The sequence below is a fragment of the Ursus maritimus genome, unplaced genomic scaffold, assembly GCF_017311325.1.
Source record: "Ursus maritimus isolate PB19 unplaced genomic scaffold, ASM1731132v1 scaffold_3, whole genome shotgun sequence".
In the NCBI taxonomy this organism is placed as follows: domain Eukaryota; kingdom Metazoa; phylum Chordata; class Mammalia; order Carnivora; family Ursidae; genus Ursus; species Ursus maritimus.
Genome location: NW_024425563.1, coordinates 90,547,813 through 90,567,993, shown reverse-complemented (window position 1 = coordinate 90,567,993; position 20,181 = coordinate 90,547,813). Strand labels below are relative to the sequence as shown.

At 36.0% G+C, this 20,181-nt stretch overlaps 1 protein-coding gene across 3 annotated transcripts in view; it reads right to left on the bottom strand.

Annotated features, from left to right (window-relative positions):
• Window positions 1-20,181, bottom strand: part of SUGCT (succinyl-CoA:glutarate-CoA transferase) — a 678,964-nt gene that overhangs the window by 558,001 nt on the left and 100,782 nt on the right. For all 3 annotated transcript variants that reach the window (XM_040644425.1, XM_040644422.1, XM_040644424.1), the window contains one exon: window positions 4,241-4,384. In XM_040644425.1, the coding sequence (XP_040500359.1) occupies window positions 4,241-4,384 (144 nt within the window). The remainder of the gene's footprint in view (window positions 1-4,240; window positions 4,385-20,181) is intronic.

The window sequence follows — 20,181 nt, the reverse complement described above, 5'->3', positions numbered from 1 at the left end:
ACTTCTACAAAAAAGGCCTTCCTTTTTCTTCCATGGAAACTGCTAAAAGATTCTGTAAGTTTCCTTCAAGGTACAGTATAAAGATATAAGATCTGGAACCAGAGCTGCTTCAACGATAGCTCCACATAACGAAAGATGGAGAAAAGGGGACTTGGAAAAGGCAGACAGCGCAGGATAGGGTGAAAACAGGGAAGTAAAGAAAGACAGGTGGGAAAAAGACAAACAGAGAAAAAGAGATGCCCAAGGCTCGAGAAGCACACATGAGATGAGAAGAAAAGAAGTAACACAGAGTCAAGAAATAGGGTAGAGGCAAAAAGAGATGAATAGAGTTTGGGCGGCAGTGGGTGAAGAGAATGAAAATGGTCTTATCACCCCCTGTCTTGCACTTCCGACTGGCTTCAACATAAACTATTATCTGTACCACTGCCCTTAGAAACTTAGCACTGTTCACAGCTCAGACGCTATTCTGCTCATGACAACAATAGCATGTATCCAAGGAGACAATGTCTTTGGTTGAAAAGACCACCAACAATGGAATTGCTAGATAAAAAAATAGAGGCCTTGAGAGGTTACAGTCCAGATTCCTAAGCATGACATACAAGGCCCTTAATACTCTTGGCCCAACTGTATCCTAAAACCCTATCCTACAGAGAACTATGCATCACCTCCAGCTCTCCCGTATGACACAGCCGCCTCTACTACTAAGCCTTGAACAGATGTGTCACCTCCCACTCCAACCGAGCTACCACAGCGCCTGGGACACAGTGAGTCCTCAGTTGATGATAGCTCATAAAAAACCCACTCCAAATGTTCCCTTTCTCAAAATTCTCATATTTCAACAGAAACACCCGTCCATCAGGTTAAATTCCGTGATAGTTTTCACTAATTGGATCTAAACATGATTAAATAATGCTCCAGAGGGGTCCACTTTGTCACACTGTCTTATTCTGGCTCTTGGCATGCAGGGTGGGGGCAGGGGGGCCAGTCTTGTTATGTGTGCCCTTGTTACTGAGTGATCCTTTGCTTCCTCTGCCTCTTACTAAATTTGCCTTCTCCCCTGGAGCATCACCATAGGAAAGCTGCATCTTGCCTGTCCCTGGTGCAAAGCTTTGTCTTTATGACGCAGGGAAAAGAGAACCAGTCAGGATATCAGAATCCAGAATTCTTGCTGTAACTCTGCGGTTCAAGCAGATCAACCTCTCCCAGCTTCAGCTTCTTTGTAAGTAAAATAGGAATAAAAATTCCTGCCCTATCCACCTGGGTGGCAGTTGAGCCTCGAACTCTTGATTTCAGCTTAGGTCATGATTTTAGGGTCAGGAGATGGAGCCCAAACTCGCGCTCAGCATGGAGTCTGCTTGGCATTCTTTCCCTCTCCCTCTGCCCCTCACCCTGCTCTCGCTCTCGTGTTCTTGCTCAAATAAATAAATTAATAAAATCTTTTTAAAAATTCCTACCCTACCTAACCTCAAGTGATTAATATGAAGATTATATAAAACAGTAGATCTGAAAATCCATAGCTCCAAAATAAGACTTAATCGATTTTTATTGTTGAAAGGTAATGACAATAGCCAAGATAGGGAAACAATCTAAGTGTTCATCAATGGATGAATGGATAAAAAAATGTTGTGCATATATGCACACACAATGGAATGTTACTCAGCCATAAAAAAAAAAAAAAAGAAGGAAATCCTGTGGTAAAATAGGTGGAGGGGGTCAAATAGTACAAATTCCCAGTTATAAAATAAATAAGTCACAGGGACGTAATGTACAGCATGGTGACTATAGCTAAAAATATTGTACTGCATATTTGAAAGTTGCTAAGAGTAGATCACAAAAGTTCTCATCATGGGAGAAAAAGATCGCAACTACGCATCATGATGAATATTAACCAAATTTATTGTGGTGATCACTTTGCAATATATAGAAATATCATATTATGTTGTACATCTGAAACTAATATAATATTATATGTCAGTTTTCCCTCAATTTTAAAAAAGGTAGTTAATGAGTCTTAAACACACTAATAACTTCAGCAACCTTTGACTAAATTAGCTACAGCAAAGAGGCTAAATCACTGCTACCAGGTTTGCTAAAAGCAAATCATCTTATCATTAGTTGTTTATCAAGTACTTATCCTAACTCCATGGTTTTCTACTTTTTCCTAACCTTTCCTAGCAAACCTAAGGGCCAAAACACATACTCATTGCTAACAGCGAATCTCCTATTGATCTCAAAAGATTGGGAGAGCCCGCTATTTGACAAATACTAGGCTGGGCCTCGAGGATACCACTGTATGCAGGAACAAGCATTATTCCTGCATTCACAGAACTTACAGGTTCAGGGGACAACATGAACAACAAACACGGACACATACCCAAAAGGACTGGAATGCATGTATGTGTGTATGCATGCATGAGTTTGTACTTACTGTACCCTCACTTTGAAACAGCCCTACCAGTGACACCACCCCCCTCCACTCCCATCCCCAGGAAACCACACACCTCCACATCGTGAATCATTGTGTTAGGTGTTGGAGGAGAATGAAACGCTACCATACGCTACAAGAGAATTTCTTCCAAAACTAATTAATCATTGACATATAAGTAAAGCAGTCTAGGTAAAGATCAGGAGACTTAAACAGAGTCCCAAATCCAGGACCAGCCACATAATTAGCAAGTAATAGTGCAAAGTGAAAAAAAATGTAGGGCCTCTCATTCAAAAATAAGTAAGAATCTCAAGGCAGTGATAACAAAGAATTTAAACAAAGCCTAGGACCTTCTGTGATTGCATAGGTCAAACACCCATGAAACCTTCCTGGCTTCCATCCATATTGAATGCGTAACTTGTAGCCAGTCACTTACCCTACCTCACATTCCTTACAGCTATAAAATTAGAGGAGGGAAGAAAAGGCTTTCAGCTTCTTCCCATAACTAACATCTGTGTTTCTCTATTTAGAAGACAGTTCATTCATTTGGAGAGAATTATTTTACCCTTTTATATAACCATTAAAATGCTCACTGTGACTCAAAGCTAATGTTGAAACCCCATACATAGTATTTTACTTTCAACCATTTGGATGTTTTTCTTACCTCTAGACAACTCCTTAATTTTGTCTACGAGAACAAATCTCTAAAGCAGTTTTCCAAGTTAGTAGTCTCCCATGTATGCCATTTAAATCTGAAATTCCTAACTGAGGTCTCCATCTATAAAGTAATTTTTCCCTTGGTAAAATATCTCCTTACACAAATTCGGTATTTTCTTTTTTTCTATGCCTGAAAAATTATCTATTCTGAATCAGCATCTGGGTCTGCTCCAATAAAAAGGAGGCAAAATGTCAATTTGAGAGTTAGTCTACCCTTTTTATTCCACCAGTTTAGTATTTAGCATAACATAACTGATAACCATCTTAACCAGGGGTTCTTAACCTGGAGTCTGTGGAAAGAATTCTGGGAACTAAATAACTTGAATGGAAAAAAATAGTATCTTTATTTCCATCCAACTTCTGACTAAAATTTAGCATTTTCTTCAGTTATGAATGTCAGCAACAAACCACAGGAGTATTAGTAGTACCTATGGTTTGATCACCAGTAAATATTACACATATTTTCACATCATATTATAGTTACTACAGATATCGTAAAATATCATTTATGTTCAACATTACCTCAAAATTGCAATAGTTACTAAGCCCAATAATAGATCTTATGGTTTAATGTGTTAGTAAAAAATCATATATGTTATTACAATACAAAATTGGTTTTTACATTGAAATAACCGCATTTTAATATAACTGGCTTCCCTTGCCATCCTAAGTATATCATTTTACGCATCTAAAAACATAATTCTGAGAAAGGTCCATAGACTTCACCGGACTACTCAAAGTGTCCACAGTACAAATAAGGTCAAGAAACTCTGGTCAAAAGAACTCATATGACAATAAAATAGAACCAAATGTACTCCTGTCTCACAAGCAGTAATAGACTCATTTTAATATAAATAGATTAAAATTCTAATTCAAATAGAAATGTCTACATACAACAAAATCTTCATGGTCTATTTATTTTAACCTAACAATAATTAAGTACACCAAAACAGAACAGCTTTGCTGCTGTCGTTAGTGGGTTTTTTCTGTTTTGTTCTTCTTTGTTTTTGCACATGTGACCATAGGATTTGATATGAACGAGTATAACCCATATACATGTCTTTACACCACAATCTCAAATGTTCTTTGGATTGGTACCTGAGATGACAGTAGGTTACAGTCAATGAACAGGCCTTTTCCCGTTTTATATCTTCGTATCAATCCAGCCATAATGGCTCCATAAGCATAGAGGCCAGTAGCGAGATCAGTCATGGCCACTCCTGGACGAACCGGATCTCCATCCTGGGTTGGGGTGAGAAAAACAGAGACAAATGAAAATTGAAACCATCATATGATTTCTCAAATACTGTAAGATCAAACAGAAGAAAGAATTGTATTTGACATGTGCTTGCAAACACACAAAAAGAATACAACAAGCTGCCACAGCGTGTATCTGCTGCTGGGAAGAATAGATTTATATTTATTGTATTTCTCACTCCATCTCCTACCAACCACACTAAACCAAATCAAATCAAATTAAATCAAATATTTTTAAACATGTCTAGGGGCACCTGGGTGGCTCAGTCAGTTAAGTGTCTGCCTTCAGCTTGGGTCACGATCCCAGGGTCCTGGGATTGAGTTCCGTATTGGACTCCCTGCTCAGCGGGGAGCCTGCTTCTCCCTCTTCCTCTGCTGCTCCTCCTGGTTGTGCTCTCGCTCTCTTGCTCGCTATCTCTCTCTGTCAAATAAATCTTTAAAAATCTTAAAGAAAAAAAAAACATGTCTGAAGTTCCTTCTTAAAATATTTTACCTTGTTTATCCTAAAAAAAATAAATAATTGAATTTGAATTTAAATGAGTAAATCTACTGAAAATGAAAGAGAGTTGTGTTTTTTTTGTTGTTGTTGGGTAGGAGGCTCTCCCAGGAAAAAAGAAGGCAGAAGACCTGGTCTATTCTCCTTAGAAGCACGCTAATTACTGACAAATATACTAATGGTATTTGCTTTAAAAAAAAAAAAAAAAAGAAGAAGAGTACTTATCCATAGAAGACTTTTAGCAGAATACTCTTGTTTTAGAATTACTGTGGAGAACGACCTAGAATCTATAGGTTTATAAGGAATCGGACATCACCTATGCAATTATTAGAGTATAAAATGGAATGTTTCACAGCCTATATTGTTCCCTGTTGTATGAGGTAATACATGTACTTTATTAGAGATCATATCTACTGCTCTGGGATTGAGAGTTTTGTTTATTGTGGGAAGAAAAAATCTGGGGGCCTCTCTCAATGTCCAGGACGTCTGTCTGCTTTTCCTGTGCCTTTTGGTTCCTTGAATCCTTAAAATTACAAGTAAAGCTTAATACTGATTAACATCTTCAATTCATGTCAGTCTGATTTGACAATCCAATCCTTGACCTATATATAAAGATATTAGAACAGTGCCTGGCAAACAATAAGTATCCTATAAAACTTAGCTAATGCTATCATTAACATTATTATCAGTCATTGTTATATTACAGAGTTTCTATTTTGCACTACCTTGAATTGTTAACCCTTCCATCACACGGAATACCTAAAAAAAGCCTACATTTCATCTGGTTGATACAGTCACTCAACCACTTGCTTATTCATTAATTCCAGTTGCTATTTAATCATTTTCAGAAGCTAGTTTTTCCTTTCCTGCAATCCATACATGGACTATGTCAATTATGAGAGTGCCAAATTATGTTAAAACCAAGTAAATGAGAATATATAATGACTAAACTTTTTCTTTGCTTTTCAACACAATTTCAAGGAAGATATAGCAATGAAAATTGGAAACCTCTGGCTGTTTCCTACCTATTATGATAGGAAAAACTTGTAGTGGCTTGAATCAGTAAATTTAAAATTAAATTTGTCATTGGGATTTAAGATTATTTATAGTGTTAAAACTGAGAGACAAGTTCAAATTTAAGTTTATAGACACATTTCTACACTATAAAATGAATAAACTCATATTTTATCTGCTCTACTTCTCAGACCAATAGGAATAAAATAGAAAATAAATCCATTATCTTATATGTAAACTTCCTGAAAAGGGGAAACTATTCCTGATTAATATTCCAAAAACATCATTACATTACCCAGAATAACAGTATGAGATGTATAAGCATTAAATAAATGTTAACTCATCAATATATTAAAGACAACATTATCACTTTTAAAAGTGACAATTTGTGCCAAATAATTTTAGTGAAATGCCAACTAAAACAGGCTTACTAACACACTTTACATTCAAAGATACAAATAGGCTGAAAAAATGAAAGCATGGGAAAAAAATATATCATGCAAACAACAGCCATAAGAAGGCTGGAGTGGCTCTATTAATATCAGACAAAATAAATCTTAAAACAAAACAAAACAAAAATGTCACTAGAGAAAATAAAAAGAGAAAATGGGGTCATTGCACTAGGAAGATACAACAACTATAAGCATATATGCACCCAACAACAGAGCTGCCAAAAAACAAAAAGCAAAAAGTGACTGATTTTAAAGGAGAAACAGACACTTCGGGAATAATAGAAGGAGATTTCAAACTCAAATATTAATAGTGAACAGAACAATTAGATAGAAAATCAAAAAAGAAAGATTTGAACACCATAAACCAAGTATATCTAATATCTAGAAAACAGAAAACACTTCATCCAACAAAATGCACATTCTTCTCAGGTGCACATGGAACATTCTCTAGGACAGAAAATATCATAGTCCTTAAGACAAGCTAAAATAAATTTATTTAAAAGTAGTGAGTTCATACAAAATATGTTCTCAGGTAACAACTGAATGAAACTACAATCACTAACAGAGGCATATTGTGGAAACCCAAAAGTATGCGGACAGTAAACAACATAATCCCAAAACACCAATAAGTAACAAAGAAAATCACATAAGAAATTAGGAAATACCTCAAGATGAATAAGAGGCATCCATATTGGTAAAGAAGTTAAACTGTCGGAGCGCCTGGGTGGCACAGCGGTTAAGCGTCTGCCTTCAGCCCAGGGTGTGAGCCCGGCATTCTGGGATCGAGCCCCACATCAGGCTCTTCCGCTATGAGCCTGCTTCTTCCTCTCCCACTTCCCCTGCTTGTGTTCCCTCTCTCACTGGCTGTCTCTATCTCTGTCGAATAAATAAATAAAATCTTTAAAAAAAAAAAAAAAAGAAGTTAAACTGTCACTATTCACAGACGACATGATATTATACATAGAAAATCCTAGACTTCACCAAAAAAACTACTAGAAGTAACAAATGAATTCAGTAAAGTTGCAGGATACAAAATTAATACCCAGAAATCAGTAGCATTCTATAGACTAATAACAAAATAGTAGAAAGAGAAATTAAGAACACAACCCCATTTGCAATTGCACCAAAAAGAATAAAATACCTAGGAATAAACTTAAAGAATGAAAGGCCTGGACTCTGAAAACTATAAAACAGTGATGAAAGAAACTGAAGATGAAACAAATGGAAAGATATTTCATACTCATGGATTAGATGAATCAATAATGTTAAAATGTGCATACTACCCAAAGCAATCTACAGATTCAATGCAATCCCTATCAAAAATTACAAAATTAATACCCAGAAATCAGTAGCATTCTATAGACTAATAACAAAATAGTAGAAAGAGAAATTAAGAACACAACCCCATTTGCAATTGCACCAAAAAGAATAAAATACCTAGGAATAAACTTAAAGAATGAAAGGCCTGGACTCTGAAAACTATAAAATAGTGATGAAAGAAACTGAAGATGAAACAAATGGAAAGATATTTCATACTCATGGATTAGATGAATCAATAATGTTAAAATGTGCATACTACCCAAAGCAATCTACAGATTCAATGCAATCCCTATCAAAATACCAATGGTGTTTTTTGACAAAAATAGGACAAATAATCCTAAAATTTATATGGAACCACGAAAGACCTCAAATAGTCAAGGAAATCTTGAGAAACAAAAACAAAGCTGGAGGTATCACAATTCTAGATTTCAAGTTATATTACAAACCTGTAATAATCAGGGCACCGGGGTGGCTCAGTCATTGTCTGCCTTCGGCTCAGGTAGTGACCCCGGAGCCCCAAGATCGAGTCCCACATTGGGTTCCCTGCTCAGCGGGGAGTCTGCTTCTCCCTCTGCTCTTCACCCTGCTCATGCTCTCTCTCTCTCACTCTCTTGCTCTCTCTCAAATAAATAAAATCTTAAAAAACAAAAAAAGCTGTAGTAATCAAAACAGCACGGTACTGGCACAAAAACAGTCACATAAATCATCAGAACAGAATAAAGACCCCAGAAATGAACCCACACTTATACAATCAATTAATCTATTACAAAGGAGCCAAGAATATACAATGGGGAAAAGACAGTCTCTTCAATAAATGGGGCTGGGAAAACTAAACAGCTACATGTAGAAGAATGAAAGTGGACCACTTTCTAATACTATACACAAAAATAAACTCAAAAGAGAATAAAGACCCAAATGTGAGCCCTGAAATCATAAAAATTCTAGGAGAACACAGGCAGTAATTTCTCTAACACCAACTGTAGCAAAATTTTTCTAGATATGTCTCCTAAGGCATGGGAAACAAAAGCAAAAATAAACTATTGGGACTACAACAAAATAAGAAGCTTTTGCACAGTAAAAGAAACCACCAACAAAACCAAAAGGTAACCTAATGAATGGGAGAAGATATTTGCAAATGATATATCCAATAAAGAGCTCGTATCTAAAATATGGAAAGAATTTACACAACTCACCGCCAAAAAAAGATATAATCTGATTAAAAATGGTCAAAGGACCTCAGTAGAGACTTTTCCATAGAAAACATACAGATGGACAACAGACACATGAAAAAATGCTCAACATCACCAATCATCAGGGAAATACAAATCAAAACCACCATAAGATATCACCTTACACCTGTCAGAATGGCTAAAATCAAAAAGACAAGAAATAACAAGTATAAACAAAGACATGGGGAGAAAGGAACCTTTGTGTGCTGTTGGTGGGAATGTAAATTGGTACACTTCATACTGTGGAAAAAAATATAAAGATTCCCCCAAAAAATAAAAATAGAACTATCATATGATCCAATAATTCCGCTACTGGGTATTTACCTAAAGAAAACAAAAACACTAAATCAAAAAGATATATACACCCCTATATTTATTGCAGCATTATTTATAATAGTCAAGATATGGAAGCAACGTAAATATCCATCAGTAGACAAAAGTAGACCTGCCTTCGGCTCAGGTCATGATCCCAAGGTTCTGGGTCTCTGAGAAGCACAGCAGGGAGCCCACTTCTCCCTCTCCCTCTGCCTGCCACTCCTCCTGCTTGTACTCTCTCTGTGTCAAATAAATAAATAAAATCTTTATAAAAAAAAAAGACAAATGAAAATAAAGGTACAACATACCAAAATTTATGAGATGGAGCTAAAACTATTTGAGAGCAATTTGGAGCTGTACATACCTATATTTTAAAAGAAGAAATATTTCAACAATAACTTAGCATTCTCCCTTTAGACATTGGAAAAAGAAAAGCAAACTAAACCCAAAGCAAGTAAAAAGAAGGAAATAATACAGATTAGAGCAGGAAATAATGAAATAGAGAATACTAGTCCAACGGAGAATATCAACAACAGCAAAAAAAAAAGTTGGCTCCCTGAAAAGATCAATAAAAGTGACAAATCTGTACCTGAAATTTGTTTTTTTTTAAGATGTATTTATTTATTTATTTATTATTTATTTGAGAGAGAGAGCATGAGCAGGGAGAAGTGGCAGAGGAAAAAAGCAGACTCCCCACTGAGCAGGGAGCCTGATGCAGGACTCAAACCCAGGACCCGGAGATCATGACCTGAGCCGAAGGCAGATGCTTAACTGACTGAGGCACCCACGCACCCCTGTACCTGAACTTTAAAAAAAAAAAGTAAAAAATAAATCTAACTAACAAATAAGTAGAAAAACTGAATAGATATATGACAATTAGAGAAACTGAATTTGGAATTAAAAAAGCTTCCAACAAAATTTTAAAAGCCCTGGAAAATTCTACCACGCATTTTTTTTTAAGTTTTTAATTAAATTCCAGTTAGTTACCATACAGTATAATATTAGTTTCAGGTGTATAATATAGTGAGTCAATGCTTCCATACATCACCAAGTGCTCATCATAGGAAATGCGGTCCTTAAACCCCATCACCTGTTTAACCTGCCCCCCCCCCACCTATCCCCAGTAACCATCAGTTTGTTCTCTATAGTTAAGAGTCTACTTCTTGGTTTGCTTCTGTCTCTCTTTTTTTTCCCCTTTGCTCCTTTGTTTTGTTTCTTAAATTCCACTTATGAGTAAAATCATACATCTACCAAGAAGAATTAACATTAATTCCTCATAAATGCTTCCAAAAACTGAAAGAGGAAAGAACACTTCTCAACTTCGTCTATGAGGTCAGTAATATACTGAGGTCAAGCCACACAAAGAATGAGGTCAAGCCACACAAGAAAATAAAACTATAAGGCCAATATCTCTTATGAGTGTGAACACAAACAAATTCTCAACAAAATACTAGCAAATTGAATCTGGCAATATACAAAAGGATTATACATCATGAGTAACTGGGATCAATTTTCTCGGGAACAAGGTTGATTTAACATTTGAAAATCAATCAATAGACCAAATCATTAAAATAAAGGACAAATGCAAAATGATCACCTCGACAGATGCAGATAAAACATTTGATAAAACTCAACACCATTAATGATGAAATACTCAACACACTAGGAAGAGAAGTGAACTTCTTTAATCTCATGAAGGACATATGTGAAAAAAAAAAGGTCACATCGTAAGTAAATGTGAAAAGTTGAATGCTTTCCCCCAATATCAGGAATAAGAGAAGGATGCCTGCTCTCATCACTTTAATTCAGCGTTGTACTGGAGGTTTTAGCCAGTGCAGTGAGGGGAGAAAAAGAAATAAACGGAATCTAGACTGGAAAGAAAGAAGTAAAACCATATTTGCAGATGACATAATCTTACGTATAGTAAATCCTTAGGAATCCACTAAAAAACTCTTAGAACTAATAAATAAGTTCAGTAAGTTTGCAAGATACAAGACAATATATAAAAATCAACTGTATTTCCAACACAGTAACAATAAACAAAAAATGATATTAAGAAAACAATTCCATTTACAATATCACCAAAAGGAATAAAATACTTAGAAACAAATTTAACAAAAGAAATAGAAACTTATACTTTGAAACTATCAAACATTGTTGAAAGAAATTAAAGAAGACCTAAATAGATGGAAAGACATCCACTGTCATGGATCAGAGGACTATACTGTTAATATGGCAATACTCCCGAAATTGATCTACAGATTCAATGCAATTTCACCTACCAAAATGCTAGGTGCCTTTTTTTGTAGAAATAAAATCTCATCCTAAAATTCATATGGAAATACCAGGGACCATAGCCAAAACCATATAGAAAAAGAATAAAGTTGAAAGACTCAGACTTCCCAATTTCAAAACTTACTGCAGTGCTACTGTAAATAAGGCAGCAGAGTATTAGAATAAGACAGATAGAGAGACAATGGAAAATTCTCAGGTATACTTTCAATTCTTTTTTGACAAGCATACCAAGACCATTCAATGGGGAAAGAATAGTCTTTTCAAAAAATGGTGATCTAAAAGAATGAAGTTAGAACTCCTCCTTACACCACATTAAAAAAAAATTAACTTTAAATGGATCACAGACGTAAACATAAGAGCTGAAACTATAAAGCAGAAGAAAATATAGAAGTAAAACCCTCATGATCTTAAATTTGGCAGTGATCTCTTGGTTATGACACCAATAGCAACAAAAGGAAAAAACAGATAAATGGAACATCATTAAAATTAAAAACATATGTGTTTCAAAGGAAACCATCAAGAAAATGAATAGAAAACTTGAAAGTTTTTTCAAGTCATATATCCGATAAGGAACTTATAACTAGAATTTATAAAGAAACTCAATAATTTACAACTCAAATAATAAGAAGGCAAATAACCTATATTTTTTTTAAATGGGCAAAGGATCTGAATAGACATTTCTCCAAAGAAGATACACAAATGGTCTTTAAGCACAGGAAAAGACGCTCAACATCACTAGCCATCAGAGAAATGCAAATGAAAACCACAATGAGCTTACAACCCAACAATAAAAAGACAACCCAATTTTAAAATGAGCAGAGTGTTGACACACTTTCAAAAAAAAAAGATATACAAATAGCCAATAAGCACATGAAAAGACACTCAACATCATTAGCCATCAGGGAAATGCAAATGAAAACCACAATGAGCTTACAACCCAACAACAAAAAGGCAGCCCAATTTAAAAATGAGCAGAGGGTTTACACACACATTTCTCCGAAGAAGACATATAAATAACCAATAAGAACATGAAAAGGTGCTCAAGATCATTAGTCATCAGAGAAATGCAAATCAAAACCACAGGGAGATACCACATCACACATACTAGAATAGCTGTCATGAAAAAGAGAGATAATAGCAAGTGTTAGCAAGGATGTGGAAAAATAAAAATTCTTATACACTGCTGGTGGGATTGGAAATGCTGTGCTCACTGTGGGAAACAATCTGGCAATTCCTTAAAGAGTTAAACATAAAGTTACCATATGACCCAGCAATTCTACTTCCAGAAATACACCCAAAAGAATGAAAGCATAAGTCCTCACAAAAAAACTTACCTACAAATTTTCAGAGCAGCATTATTCATCATGGCCAAAGAGTGGAAGGAACGCAAATGTCCATTAACCAATAAAGTGTGGGACAGCCATACCATGGGATATGTTAAGCAATAAAAAGAAGTAAAGTACTGATACATGCTGACTTTATGCTAAGTGACAGAAGCCAGTCCCAAAAGGCCACACGTTATACGATACTACTTTCATGAAATGTCCAGAATAGGCAAATCCATAGAGAGGTAAAGTAGAGCCAGGGGCTGAGAGGAAGTGGAACAGGAAGTGCTGCTAACGAGTCTGGGGTTTTTTGGTTTTGTTTTTATTTTAAGAGAGATGAAGATGTTTTAAATTGATTATAGTGATGGCTGCCCCATTTGGTGAATATGAAAACCACTGTGAATATAAAACCATTGAATTGTACACCTTAAATGAGTGAATTATATGGTACATGAATTATATGTCCATAAAGCTGTTTCATTTTTTTTAAACACCATTATAATGACGATAATGAAACAAAACAGAAAAAATAGAAATAATTAGAAATTAAGTTTTGCATGGTGCACTGGGTGTTATAACTAATGAATCATCGAACTTTACATCGGAAACCGGGGATGTACTGTATGGTGACTAACATAATATAATAAAAAATCATTAAAAAAAAAAATTAAGTTTTGTTTTGTTTTTTTTTTTAAGATTTTATTTATTTATGTGACAGAGAGACAGCCAGCGAGAGAGGGAAAAGAGCAGGGGAGTGGGAGAGGAAGAAGCAGGCTCCCAGCGGAGGAGCCCGATGTGGGACTCGATCCCAGGCCGGGATCACGCCCTGAGCCGAAGGCAGACGCTTAACGACTGCGCCACCCAGGCGCCCCAGAAATTAAGTTTTTAAAAAGTCTTTTTAAAGTCCTGCTAAAGAACACGTATTTGGTGGACTCTCTAGAAGTTACATTTCATTCAAAAATAACAATAGTTTGGTACTGTTTGGTATTGTTTGGTAACAATAACTTACAGTGTGCCACTGAGCACCTGGGTGGCTCAGTCGGTTAAGCATCTGCCTTTGGCTCGGGTTAGGATCCCAGGGCTCTAACAGGGACCCTGCTTCTCCCTCTGCCTGCCACTCCCCCTGCTTGTGAGCTCTCTCTCTCAAATAAATAAATAAAAATCTTATAAATAAATAATTTTATAAATAATTTTTAAAAATCTTTCTAAAATTAAGTCTTCCCAATTAGTCACTTTTCATATTCATTCATGTATTTTTGCTCTCTCACTGTTACCAATGTTGCTTTCTTAAACTCCCTCATCCCCATTCATTCATGCATTTCAAAAACAAAACTGAACATTAGTTTAGGGGAAAAAAAAAAACTAGTGAAATCTGAATAAAGTGGAGTTTAGGTACTAGTACTGCACCAATGTTAATTTCTTAGTTTTGATCATTGTACTACAGTTCTGTAAAGTGTTAACATTACAAAATGGTATAGGGTATGGGCTGAAGGGTATAGGGTATAGGTAAGGGTATTGGTAAAGGGTATAGAAATTTAGGTCATCACAGTGATTTTTAAAAGGTTATCTCCCATGCATGATTTAAGACTGTATAATATTTTCACTTATTTCTCCATATCTATTCCCACTGCTTTCAGAGCTTACCAAATAGATTTTTGAAAGGAAAGAAGGGTAGGCGAAAGAAAAATCATGTGTTTTTCTAAGTTATTATTTAAAATCTTGTTTGGAAAAAAAATATGTAAGAAACTATAAATCAATTCTGGCAGATGTTCAATAAAGTGGCATGAATTTGAAAAGTCACGCAAGCATTTTTCTTTTTAGTTATATTATTCAACCTAATTACTTCATAAAACAACAAAAATGTGAAAACTATTTTTAAAATAGTTGTCTTCATTTCCAAAATAAAAAAATTATCCTTAAATGTATCCGTCTAGATGTCATACTTTTATTTCAAACTGAGTCATTCATTATACTAACGCAATTTACAGAAAATTTTGTTTCTACCTTGGGGCCCATGGATTTTTTAGTGACCTATTTTCTGAAATATGAATTCTTCCACCATTTACTAACCGTGTAACCTCTGAAAAGTTCTTAGCCTTTCTATTTTTTTCCCAATTGTCAAAGGTAGGTAGAGATAAAACCTACCTCATCAGTATGTATGAGAATTAAATAAGAAAAGGTATATAAAAGCACTTTATGCACAAATGTGACTTTTTATAAGATACTTGGTGTCGTGCTAGGAGACCCATCAGAAACATTTAGCAATAGTCCAAGGGAGAGAGCCAAAGCGAACCTCAATTAAGGAAGAGGGCATGCATTGACTCCAGAGATACTTATAAATTTGAATTCTTAGACTTTGACTACTGATTAGGTGAAAAGAAAGATTAAAATTAAATTAATCTGGAAAAACAATCAACAGGAAATTAAGTTTCTTAATATGAAAGTAATATTTTGATTATGAAAACCACTGTAAGTATGACTTACAGCCCCAACTAGTAGGAAAAATATCTTTAGTACAAAGGGCAACGTGGAGAACAAAAAAATGCTATACTCAGATGAAACAAGTACTTTAGTGCACAAGAATGCAGACAGTCACTATAGTCTTGGCCTTCACATTTCATGGGCGCAGACTCTGGAATTACACAGTATCTGTTCTAAACACACACTCTAACTCAAACCACTCATTGAAGCTAAAAATATGCTTATAGAGACATTCACACACAAATTTCTACAAAGCAGTATTTCCCTTACAGGAAGGAAATTGCATATAATGGCTGAAACACTGAACTCAGAGCTGTAGATACAACTCCTAGGGGCCTTCACCTTCCCACCAATAAACAGGCACAACAAAATCTACCATCACGTGCCTCACAGACTCTACGGAGCCCGCCAGCCTAAATCACATCTTTTTAGAAGTTGAAAGGATCTAATAGTTCAGTCCCCTTATCAGTGAAGGTGGAAAAGCAGGAAAGTGTATAGTTGTTACTTACTAGCAAACAGATACCCAGTAAGAAAGAGAAAATAGTGTTCCAATTGTAATACATTAAATCTAGGCTATTAGGGGTGGACAGTACCAACAAGAGAAAAAACTTCATATGTTTCACCTCGAGACTGGAACAGGAAGATCCTATTTCTTCATCAGAAACCAAAAGACCTGAAGTTCCAACCCATCTATCATCCCCACAACTCCATCTCAGCCTTGACAAAGCACAGAATCAGAAGCCGAAATTACAACAAACTGGGACCCTGGAAAGAGGGAAGAAAAAGAAAAACTGAGAGGACAAGGGAGAGAAGATCAGAGAGTTCATAGCAGACAGGCAGCTCAAGGGAAAATGTAACAAACCATTTCATGCCATTTTCTGGACGCTTGTGAATGCTTCATTACCCATTATAAATTTCTTTCTGGTAATAAATTAAAACTTTTTGTACTTCTAAACATTAAAAGTATAACTTAGAGGTATTAAATTTACAGACTATAACATTCTATAGTGCACTTTAGAATCAGTATCTACCTAACTCTTTGCACAATCCTTGGAAGTAAGCAATCCCTGTTACAGAAGGAACTGAGGAACAGCTAGGTTAATTAAATACTGTAAGATATTACAATCATGTAGTTGATTAATGTGCTAGCATTCAACTGTCTTCCTTACGGATTCACGACCAGGTCTGGATTCTTAACTATCTTCTATTTGGTAAGCCAGTAAGAAGCTCAAGTCTCCTGCATATCTACGATGTTATATAAAATGTCATGCTTTTCAAGATGCTTCAACATATGCTGTTACATTTAGCTCTCAACAATAATCCTCAAATTACCAATATTATCTCCATTTTACAGATTAGGAAGGAAGGATTTAGATGACACATGAGCTTGTCAAAATCAAAGAAAGCAAGTGGTAGAACTAGAACTCTCCAATTCTGACCCTAAAGCTTCTGTTCTTTTCACAGCCATCGTGCCTCCATACATTTTTCTAATTCCAATATTCATCATCTTTCCTTTTCAGACAATAACCAGAGAGCAAAAATCTTAAAGATGTGAGGTGATTTGTCATTTCTACAACCACAGTTAAGAAGTAATCAGTCCTGGGGCGCCTGGGTGGCACAGCGGTTAAAGCGTCTGCCTTCGGCTCAGGGCGTGATCCCGGTGTTCTGGGATCGAGCCCCACATCAGGCTCCTCCACTATGGGCCTGCTTCTTCCTCTCCCACTCCTCCTGCTTGTGTTCCCTCTCTCGCTGGCTGTCTCTATCTCTGTCAAATAAATAAATAAACTCTTAAAAAAAAAAAAAAAAAAAAAAAGAAGTAATCAGTCCTGATATGGATGGTTTGTTCAATGCAATTCAAGTGAATTGCAAACAATCTAATGCACTTAGAGAAAAATGTGATTTTACCAGTGTGAAAAATGTAAACCAGACGTTCTTCAGAAAATTAGAAAAATCCACTCATTGGGAGCCCACCAAATTAAAACGTAGACAAAATTACAAACTTTCAAAAATGTTTAACATACCAATTACAATATTTTCTTATCCAGCGATTAAATACCATCTAAATCATTTTGAGTTAACTCCCACAGTGAGATGCCCAAAATATCACCCCGCCTGGCTGTCCTCTGGAGTTTAAATAGGGTAAGACTGGGAGAAAATGGAATGGATGGTTAGGGAATTGTGATATTTTAAGAGATGGACTAAGAAATAATTTGGAAATTTTTTTACTTCTTTCCATGTTGTTCTTCAAGAATAGTTTCTGTGTTATAGCTTTCTGTGATGCATCAGAGAGAAGCAAAAACAAATCTAAAAGTCAATGTTTCTTTTTTATATTAAATTTTTTATTTTAATTCCAGTAGAGTTAACATATAATGTTATGTTAGTCTCAGATGCACAAGACAGTGATTCAACGATTCTATACAACATTACTCAGTGCTCATTGTGGTAAGTGTACTCTTAATCCTCTTCACCTATTTCACCCATCCCCCCACCCACCTCCCTCTGATAGCTTTATTTCAAACGAGTACCCTCGAAGTGTTTTTTTCAACAAGAACATTTTTTACTTGAAGCATACTTCAGAATACATGGTTCTAAAAGATTCAGATAAAACATCCCATCCAAGAAAAATAGAATACACGTTTTCTCTACATACACACAGAAGAATTCCCTGGTCAAATCACATAAAAAGAGACATAACAAATATTATAAATTTAAGAAGACTAAAAGTCAATGTTTCTAACTTCTGAGATGAAATAACATTCATATCCACTAAGATCTGCATATAATCAAATCTACATTTAACAAACCTCCTCTGAACAGTCTTATATTATATTTCAGCAAGTGGCTCAAGACCACCCCAGACCTTAGTCAGGAGCAGTCTATAGCTGGTACGATTTAAGTAAGCCATACCTAGAAGCAACAAAACAGATGAACTCTTGAGGGCTTCTCCTGTCCTATGATTTTACCTATTTCATTTAATTTCATTTCCCATCAATAAGTGATGTCTCAAAGACCCACGCTATGAACACTGAGTGCAATTACTTTTGATAGAAAAATCTTTCTACATCAGTACTACAAGTTATCCAATATAATTCTTCCTAAACCCTCCACATGCATGGAATTGCTAGAATAAGCCAAATAAAAGCATGAAATAATCTGGTGAAAATGATTATTTTAGCGTTATTAATCATGACAAAAATTAGATAGAACCAGTAGCATGTTATGGCCAATCTTGGTGCACAATAATAGCTTATTTAAAAAAAATTTATCTTTCTGCTGTCTATAGCAGTGCATTTGCTTTATCCAAATGGATTATCAAGTCATTAAGACACAAGTTTTAAAAGGTGAAGAATAGGGGCGCCTGGGTGGCACAGTCATTAAGTGTCTGCCTTCGGCTCATGATCCCGGCATTCTGGGATCGAGCCCCACATCAGGCTCCTCCACTGGGAGCCTGCTTCTCCCTCTCCCACTCCCCCTGCTTGTGTTCCCTCTCTCATTGGCTGTCTCTCTCTCAAATAAATAAAATCTTTAAAAAAATAATAATAATAATAAAAATAAATAAAAGGTGAAGAATAAATAGTGAAAACTATCCTTTCTACCTGCTCAAAACTGCTGTCTCATGTGTCAAGAGATAACTGCTCTGTTCCTTTCATCCCGGTTCCTTCTTTGGCCATTAGGTTAATAACCACACTAACAGTAAAGGTTTATATTGAGATCGTTGAAGCTTAGTCCATAACCAATTTTTGCCACAGACAAAGCCACAAAAAGATCAATTAAAGTTACAAAAAGTCCATTGTTTCTAATAGATTTCTCCAGAAAGTGGGAAGATTGCGCCTAAATCCCACCTGCTCTTTACCTAGCATTGCGGCATGTTGAGAGACTGTGGGGCAGATTGTACTTCCCAGAGACGGCTGCAATATCTCCCATTCCGTATGCCCTTCTAGTACCTTGCCACTTTCTGATCCTTGAATCTGGGTGGGCTTGTGACATGCTGAGAAGCAATAAAATGCTTAGAGCGTGACTTCCACGACTACATCACAAAACATACATGTAAATGGTGTCTCTGCCTGGTTCACTGAAACACTTGTGTGAACAGAGCCCTGAGCCCCAACATGAACAGTCCACATGGAGAAGCCCTGAGATTGCATGGAGAGATGCCTGGCAGCCCCAAGCTGCTCCGGCCCCCACTGTTCCTGCTTTACTACAATTGCTTGAGAAACCTCAAGCCAGAACCACCCAGCTAAGCCCTTCCGAATTTCCTGACCCATGGAAACTATGAGAGTTAATAAAATAATTGTTCCTGTTTGAAGTCGTTAAGTTTTGGGGTGACTTATTACACAGCAATTGTTAGCAGAAGAGAAATCAGGGCTTTCAACTGAACAAGAAGAAAACTGGCACACATTGTGGATGAAGCACCTAGGAAGCACCAGGATATGGCTGTAGTTCTTGACCCTCTTCTCTGGTGACAGTTCCTTAACCTCCCTTACCTGTCAGGAGAGGAAGTATGATTTACTAACACAAATGTGAACTCTATTAAAAATCCAAAGTTCTCTCTTCCAGTGACTTTGACTACAAGCCCAGTATTTAATACTTGTGCACTTGTTTATCCTCAACCTATAAAGGGGAACACTACTTCCAGCATTTGACTAAAATCGCATTTGACTCTACGGAAAGGTACTGCTTTTGACGCAGACTTCAGTATCATTCCTCCTAATATTTTAGAATTTTTCATGCCAAAAATGCAGGTATCCATTCCTCTTTGAACATGTAGTAAAAGAGAGAAAATTAAACTTCCCTCTCAAAAATGAATGTGGAAACTATTCCTCAGTTCCCACCAAACAGGGTTATGGTTCCTGAC